The sequence below is a fragment of the Oncorhynchus kisutch genome, linkage group LG14 (genome assembly GCF_002021735.2).
Source record: "Oncorhynchus kisutch isolate 150728-3 linkage group LG14, Okis_V2, whole genome shotgun sequence".
NCBI classification, from domain to species: Eukaryota; Metazoa; Chordata; class Actinopteri; order Salmoniformes; family Salmonidae; genus Oncorhynchus; species Oncorhynchus kisutch.
This window is the reverse complement of record NC_034187.2, coordinates 40967520-40975895: the sequence shown is the minus strand read 5'-3', so window position 1 is coordinate 40975895 and position 8376 is coordinate 40967520. Positions and strand designations below refer to the sequence as shown.

The window sequence follows — 8376 nt, the reverse complement described above, 5'->3', positions numbered from 1 at the left end:
AATGTAGACGAAGACAAACCGGTTCAGCATGTTGTGGAGAAGGTCATTTACCAGAGCCTGGAACAAGGCAGTGGTGTTGGTGAGGCCAAAGGGCATGACCAGGTATTTGTAGTGGCCGCTGGCCGTGTTGAAGGCGGTCTTCCACTCGTCCCCCTCTCATATCCACTCCAGGTGGCAGGCGTTACGTAGATCCAGCTTGGGGAACACAGTGGCCCCCTGGAGCAGCTCGAAGGCTGAGGAAATTAGTGGTAGCGGATAATGGTTCTTAACCATGATGTCATTAAGTCCCTGGTATTCAATGCATGGGAGCAGGGTCTTGTCCTTCTTCTCCATGAAGAAGAACCCTGTGCCAGCGGGAGAGGAAGAGGGACGGATAAATCCAGTAGCTAGGGAGTCCCCAATGTAGTCCTCCATAGTCTTGATTTCAGGTCCCGACAGCGAGTACAGACACCCCATGGGCGGCGTGATACTAGGGATAAGGTCAATCCCACAGTCATAGGGGCGGTGCGGCAGAAGGGAAGTGGCCCGGGACATGCTGAACACCTCCTGGAAGTCCAGGTACTCTGGGCGAATGGCGGAGAGGTCCAGAACCATCTCCTAGGACCCAGGAAGACGTCCCGGGGAAGGTTGCGCTGACTTCAGACAATAGGCGTGGCAGAACGGATTCCAGCCCATTATGGCACCCGTAGACCAGTTGATGAGTGGGTTGTGTCGCTGGAGCGAGGAGAATCCCAAAACCACTGTGATCTGGGGGGACTTGATGAGCAGGAACTGAATGATCTCACTGTGATTCCCTGACACCCGTAGGTTGATGGGAGTGGTGTTATGGGTGACCCAACCTATAGAGCGCCGGTCCAATGCTCTAACATTCATGGGAATGGAGAGAGGCCGATTGGAAATGTTCAGCTCGGAAGCCAGTGTGGCGTCCAAAAATCTCTCATCGGCCCCAGAGTCAATGAGGACCCAGAGAGATTTGGACTGGTTTCCCCACTGCAGAATGACATGAAAAGGGGTGCGAGTAAGGGAAGCAGAAAAGTTCCCCATATGGCCCACCAGAGTACTCGCTCCTACCGGTGAGCCTGGTCTTTTATCGGGCACGAGGACACAAAATGACCAAAAGTCCCACAATACAGACAGCTCTTTGTGCTGACCCGGTGTTGCCTTTCCGCTGGTGACAGCCCAGCCCCGCCTAGTTGCATGGGCTAGGGAAACAGTGCCTCGGCCCTCCTCGGTGACTCTCAAGGAAGGTTGGGAAATCTCAGGTGCTCTCAGCTACAGGACCGTCAGGCACTTCCGGTATGACTCAGAGGCGAGGTGGAATCCCTGGACGTGCGAGTGAAATCAAATTTCCTCTCTATCCGTCGTTCCCGCAATCGCCCTTGGATGCTAATGGTCAAATAGGTGAGAGAGTCAAAATCTGTGGGTAACTCCCGTGCCGCAAGTTTGTCCAACCTCCTCTGAGACGCCGTGCAAGAACATGAGGAACAGTGCTTCTGGATTCCAAGCATTTTTCTCTGCCAACGTACGGAAATCCACCACAGTCAGCCATAGTGCGGGCGTCCTGCCGGAGCTGGATTACTTTCTGAGGAAACTTCTCTCCCATAGAACGGGGCATCAAAGACCTTCCTCACCTCTCCCACAAACCCCTTCAGGCTCGTGCATATGGCCTGCTGCTGTTCCCATAAGGCGGCAGCCCAGGTGAAATCCCTTCCAGACATCAGCGTGACGAGGTAGGCTATTTTGGACCAATCCGAGGGGAAAGAGGAGGGCTGAAGCTTGAAAATGAGGTCACACTGAGCTAAAAATGCCAATGGAGGCAAAACACCAATATCAACGTCAACAGTGAAAAGGCGACTCCGGGATGCTGGCCTTCTAGGCAGAGTTGCAAAGAAAAAGCCATATTTCAGACTTGCCAATAAAAAGAAAAGATGGGCAAAAGAACACAGACACTGGACAGAGGAACTCTGCTTAGAAGGCCAGCATCCCGGAGTCGCCTCTTCACTGCTGAGGTTGAGACTGGTGTTTTGTGGGTACTATATAATGAAGCTGCCAGTTGAAGACTTGAGGCATTTGTTTCTCAAACTAGACACTGTAATGTACTTGTCCTCTTGCTCAGTTGTGCACTGGGGCCTCCCACTCCTCTTTCTATTCTGGTTAGGGCCAGATTGTGCTGTCCTGTGAAGAGAGTAGTACACAGGGTTGTAAAGGTTCTTCAGTTTCTTGGCAGTTTCTTGGAATAGCCTTTATTTCTCAGAACAAGAATAGACTGACGAGTTTGTTTCTAGCCATTTTGACCCTGTAATTGAACCCACAAATGCTGCTGCAGATACTCAACTAGTCTAAAGAAGGCCTGTTTTATTGCTTCTTTAATCAGCACAACAGTTTCCAGCTGTGCTAACATAATTGCAAAAGGGTTTTCTAATGTTCAATTAGCCTTTTAAAATGATAAACTTGGATTGGCTAACACAACGTGCCAATGGAACACAGGAGTGGTGGTTGCTGATAATGGGCCTCTGTACGCCTATGTAGATATTCCATAAAAATCATCTGCTGTTTCCAGCTACAATAGCTACAATGTCTACACTGTATTTCTGATCAATTTGATGTTATTTTAATGGACACATTTCTTTCAAAAACAAGGACATTTCTAAGTGACCCCAAACTTTTGAACGGCAGTGTATATACAGTGGGAAGAACAAGTAGTTGATACACTGCCGAATTTGCAGGTTTTCCTACTTACAAAGCATGTAGAGGGCTGTAATTGTTATCATAGGTACACTTCAACTGTGAGAGACGGAATCTAAAATAAAAATCCAGAAAATCACATTGTATGATTTTTAAGTAATTAATTTGCTTGTTCTCCCCACTGTATATATAAGTCCAAAAACGTAAGTGGCAACTAGAGATTTAAGTATATTGAACGTGTACAAGTTTGAGCATGTGTCTGTTAGGTCTATACATTTTTTTGTTGATCAGCAAGAAACAACGGTAAGTGTGCTCCGTTACGTTACCAGCAGAAATATTGTAATCAGATAACAGAAACTTTTGATAAATTACATGATTACTTCGAGGATTACTTTTAAATTCAGAAAGGATATCTGCGGAAAGAATCTATGACACTTCTCTGTTTTCTCAATGACATTCAAATCAGCATTGAAAAAAGGCGCAAGTTTAAGTTTGTTCCACCTGAGCGAGTCTGACCACAAGTCAGAGACCACTATGATGACACACCAAATGTGTTTGATGAATCGTGGGAAAAGAGCAGGAATAGGTGTTTATAGGCTTCAGTCTAAGCTATGTCTTCCAAATGTTGCGACTGCTGTCGGCATCCAAAGATTATCCAACTTGAATAAACACTTGGAGATAAGGATGACAGCAAGGGTGTAGTCTACGGTGATACGAATATCACTTATTATTTATATCTACATAGCGCAATGATGTAAATCACACTGCTTCTCTCTCATTTAGCTATTTGCGTCTTACGGATTGTGGTTGTTGTGGATGGCTGTATTTGAACCCAATAATGGTTGAATTCAAGAAGTTTAAGCTTCCTATCAATCATTGTCTTTGAAACCAGTGGACAGCCAGTGAAAAATGTGGTCTTGCAACAGCTGCAAAGTGCGGATCCCAGCCTATGGAATAAAAGTGGGGCTTTTATTGCTCAATCTAATTCATGCTGATCAAAAAGAAAATCCATAGGCCTAATGGACACATGCTCAAACTTGCACACTTTTGATAGACTTAAAGAGGCAGTTGCTACATCCGTCTTTGGACATAAACATTATATATATATATATATATATATACACAGTTGAAGTCGGAAGTTTACATACACCTTGGCCAAATAAATTTAATCTCAGTTTTTCACAATTCCTGACATTTAATGCGAGTAAAAATTCTCTGTCTTAGTTCAGTTAAGATCACCACTTTATTTTAAGAATGTGAAATGTCAGAATAATAGTAGAGAATGATTTATTTCAGTTTTTATTTCTTTCATCACATTCCCAGTGAGTGAGAAGTTTACATACACTCAATTAGTATTTGGTAGCATTGTCTTTAAATTGTTTAACTTCAAACGTTTCAGGGTCAAACGTTTCAGGTAGCCTCACCCACTGGGAATGTGATGAAAGAAATTAAAGCTGAAATAAATCATTCTCTCCACTATTACTCTGACATTTCACATTCTTATAATTAAGTGGTGATCCTAACTGACCTAAAACAGGGAATTTGTACTTGGATTAAATGTCAGGAATTGTGAAAAACTGAGTTTAAATGTATTTGGCGAAGGTGTATGTAAACTTCTGACTTCAACTGTATTTATACACATATACGTTGGATACGTTGGATCTGTATCTATTTTTGACTTAACCCTTCTTTTTCTTAAAACTGCATTGTTGGTTAACTGCTTGTAAGTCAGCATTTCACTGTAATACACACAACCTGTTGTTTTCGGCGCATTTGACAAATAAAATTTAATTTGATTTTAGTTATGGTCAGGCCTTAGGGGTCCTAGCCCGCCCTACTGTACCTCCTTTCCTGTCCAAATAAAATATTGAAATATTGATAATTTATTTAATGAGACACCGACAGAACGAAGCATCAATCTCAGATAAAGCATCCGATCAAGCGAAACAGCGCTCTGTATCTGATGCTGTCTGGACAAGAAGAGTATGGCACGTCATATTTCTGTCCAGACAGGATCAGATACATGTGCTACATTTAGTAAGGCAGAGGGGTGCTGTTGCTGTCGCTCAGATGCTTTCTCCAGTGATAGTTTTAGCAGAGAGGAAGAGGTGAAGCGAGAGGGCTCACTCTTGCCAACATCTGTCCAGAATACATACAATACGTTTTTATGGGCATATTGTGCAGACCTAAGCTTGCCTTTGCGACGACTCCCATTGTTAGGGTTGAGACATGAGCATCTCGTCATTATATGGGGCGGCAGGGTAGCCTAGTGGTTAGAGCATTGGACTAGTAACCGGAAGGTTGCACCATTTGGTTACATGAATATCTGTTAATACATATATTAATTACAATAATTTAGCCTACCGTTCTCATTACCGTAGTGGAAATTGTTTGAATAGTTCACAACCTTATGAGAAACAAGTTTGGGTTTATTTCATAACCATCATTTACGAGTTTTGTCAACAACAAAAAAAGTATTTTGTTTGGAGTGCTCCATGTAAGCAATGAACATCTCATCATTATACACATATTTCTGGTTTAATACTTCAGAAAGAGATTCAGTGATGAGAGCCTGGCTAACAGAATTATATCCCACATAAAGACATCTAGGAGTCTCCACAATGGTCAGCTCTGGCCTTTGTTTTGCTGACTTCAGAACAGGTCCTGGACATCTTTGACCTAAAGAAATACATCGGATCAGAAGAATGTCTTCTGAGCCTGCTGCCTGTAGTCAATGTTGTGAAAACAGCTATGTAAGTATGCACATTATATTTAAAACCTGATGAGCAGGGATATTTATCATGTGTTACATCATCAAAAGCAAAACCCTCATCATTGTCTTTTTAACGCATCTTGTCTAGGTTAAGTCAATGTAAACTTACAGAGACATGCTGTAGTCCTCTGGTCTGAACTCTGACCTCAAACCCCTCATAAATGAGAGAGCTGACGTGAAAGATTCAGGAGTGAAGCTGCTCTCTAGTAGAGGATTGATGAATCCTCACTGTGAACTGGAGACACTGAAGTCAGTAACTCTAACTGGTTCAACAAGTGTTATTTGCTCACAAGATTTGCATGGGTGTATAGAGCACAATGTCAGCCTAATGTGCTAATGTGCTTTATTACCGCTAAACTGGATATTTGTATATAGGGTCCTGTCATCAGAGTAGATAATTATCACAGACCTCCTAAATTCCAAACATCAATGCAAATAATCAACTGAATAAGAAGCTAAACTGCAGTAATTATTGTAAGTGTAAAGGTAGGTTTACAGTTCGTCTGTTGACATGTCTGTAGGCAACTGTCACAGCGACATCATGAACATTCTATTGTCATCTGTTATCATAATGGCTCGCCATTACCTTGTAAATAATGATCTTGCTGTGAGTCTATTCCTGTAATAATGCATAAAAATGTGCTAGAGTCAAAATGTCAGCTAGCTACCTAACAAGCTACCAATGAACCAAGACATAGTTCAGAAAGTTGTTTTAGTTGCCTGGCTTGCATATACAAAATATGTTTTAAATGGATGAGTTTATTGGTGTTAAAATAGAGGAAGTATGCTATTTGGAGTACAAGGCTTCTGATGTCATGCAGGGACTTGTGTTTATACTTTTTCATAACGGCAATGACAAATCCGATGTCGGGCGACAATAGTATTTTCGTTATGTCACTGCTACAACTGTCTACAGACATGTGGACAGCTATACCAGCTTTTAAACTTTTTTTCATGTCTGTGTGACAAGGAAACCGACAGTCGCAGTAACGGTCTACAGACATTCCACCGGAGTATAAATTAAATGTTGTTTTGACAGCAAAACTTGTCGCATTTGAATTGTTTACAGACATGTCGTTAGACCAAGTATCAAACCAGCCTTAAACCTGTGTCAACATGATTTGGTGAAATTGTGTGGTTCAGTACAATAGAGACATCACACTGTCTTTTGTAAGGTAGCATGTTGAGACAAAGACATGCTCTGCAGCTTGGGTCTCCTTTTCCAATTCAATGTATATCATTTATTTAGGTTGAATATGTGTAGACTTACCTCCAACTGCTGTGAGGCTCTGGCCCCAGCTCTCAGCTCTAATTCCCAACACCTGAGAGAGCTGGAACTGAGTGACAATGATCTGCTGGATTCAGGAGTGAAGCTGCTTTCTGCTGGACTGGCGAATGCACACTGTAAACTTGAGATACTGAGGTAAGTCTTGCTGTGCTTGTTCAACATCATTTTTCACGATTCTTTCACATGACTTATAGGGCACTATATTGGCCCAGTGTTTTTCGGTTCAGCTAAACTGAATGTTCATAGTTCCCGAAAAAATTACTTTAAATTAATGATAACAAATAATGTGTTGACTTTCATAAAGATATTGAATATTTCTGGGAATAAGAAACCGTGTCATGGAAAAGGGCGAAATACAGAGCTTCCTGGCACTTGGTCCACCGCCAGAGGGTAGAGGTGTCATCGAAATCATATTAAACTCTCTGCAGGTTGTCATTCTGTGGAGTCAAAGAGGAAGTGTGCGCATGCTTATGTCAATCACATGCTGTTCTTCTGTTTTTACCCTAGTATGGACCGTGGAGAGTGCAGGGCTGATAAACCTGGGCAAAGAGATGTAAGTAGAAAAATTATATTATTTCATTAACTGTAAAAAATTTAATAATAATGATGATAATGAACAATGATGATTTGTAAATGTATTGTTCCTTGGTCTCCCCCATCAGATACCTGTGAGCTCACACTGGACACACGCACAGTACAGCACAGTACACAAACTGCTCTCACTGCCCGAGGAGAAGAGAAAGGTGCCACGGGAGAAAGAGACGCAGCAGTATCCTGATCACCCAGATATATTTCGGATAGAGCCACAGGTGCTGTGTAAAGAGGAGCTGTCTGGGCACTGTTACTGGGAGGTAGAGTGGAGGGATGGGGCTAGGATAGGAGTGACATATAAAGGAATCAGCAGGAGGCAGGGAGGTCACTATTCAAGTCTCCGACGCAATGACAAGTCATGGATTCTATTCTACTTGCATAAAAACTGTTATGCCCATCGCAATAATAAGACCACTAGGATACCTGCCTCCTTCTCCCACTCTAACAGAGTAGGAGTGTATCTGGACAGGGTGGCCGGCACTCTTTCCTTCTATAGTGTCTCATCCAAAACACTCACCCGCCTGTACACATACTACGCTGCATTCACTGAACCCCTCTACCCAGGGTTTCGGATTCGGCTCGACTCGTCAGTGTCCCTGTGGGTAGAACAGCCTCCTCTGTCCTGGAGCAACACCTGAGTCTTTAGGGAAGTCAAACTCCTGTTCAAACACAACAATGTGTCATTGTCACTTGTGCTCCCTCTCCGGCCTCTCGGTCACCAGGCTGCTCGTTGGTCACCAGGCTGCTCGTTATGGTGCACACCTGTCAGCATCGTTACGCGCATCTGCGCTGAATGACACTCACCTGGACTCCATCACCTCATTGTTTCTGTTTCATGTCTGTGCGTTGTTCGTGGTTCTTGTTACGTTTCATTCATTCACTCCCTGAACTTGCTTCCCGACTCCCAGCGCACACATTACAGTCATGATGGAATAGGTTTGACTTTGAACTCAACCACACACACGCTCAAGTCAAGAGTTGAAAACTGTCAGGGAAGTCAAACTCCTGTTCAAACACAACCATGTGTCATGGTGGAATA

The 8376-nt window shown here is 43.1% G+C and overlaps 1 protein-coding gene across 1 annotated transcript; it reads left to right on the top strand.

Moving 5' to 3' along the window:
• The first annotated feature begins 6637 nt into the window (after window positions 1-6637).
• LOC109904494 (stonustoxin subunit beta-like) lies at window positions 6638-7975 on the top strand. Its single transcript, XM_020501718.1, has 3 exons — window positions 6638-6881; window positions 7254-7299; window positions 7409-7975. The coding sequence occupies exons 1-3, from the start codon at window positions 6655-6657 to the stop codon at window positions 7973-7975; spliced, it is 840 nt and encodes a 279-aa protein (XP_020357307.1). The 5' UTR covers window positions 6638-6654.
• Window positions 7976-8376: the final 401 nt, after the last annotated feature.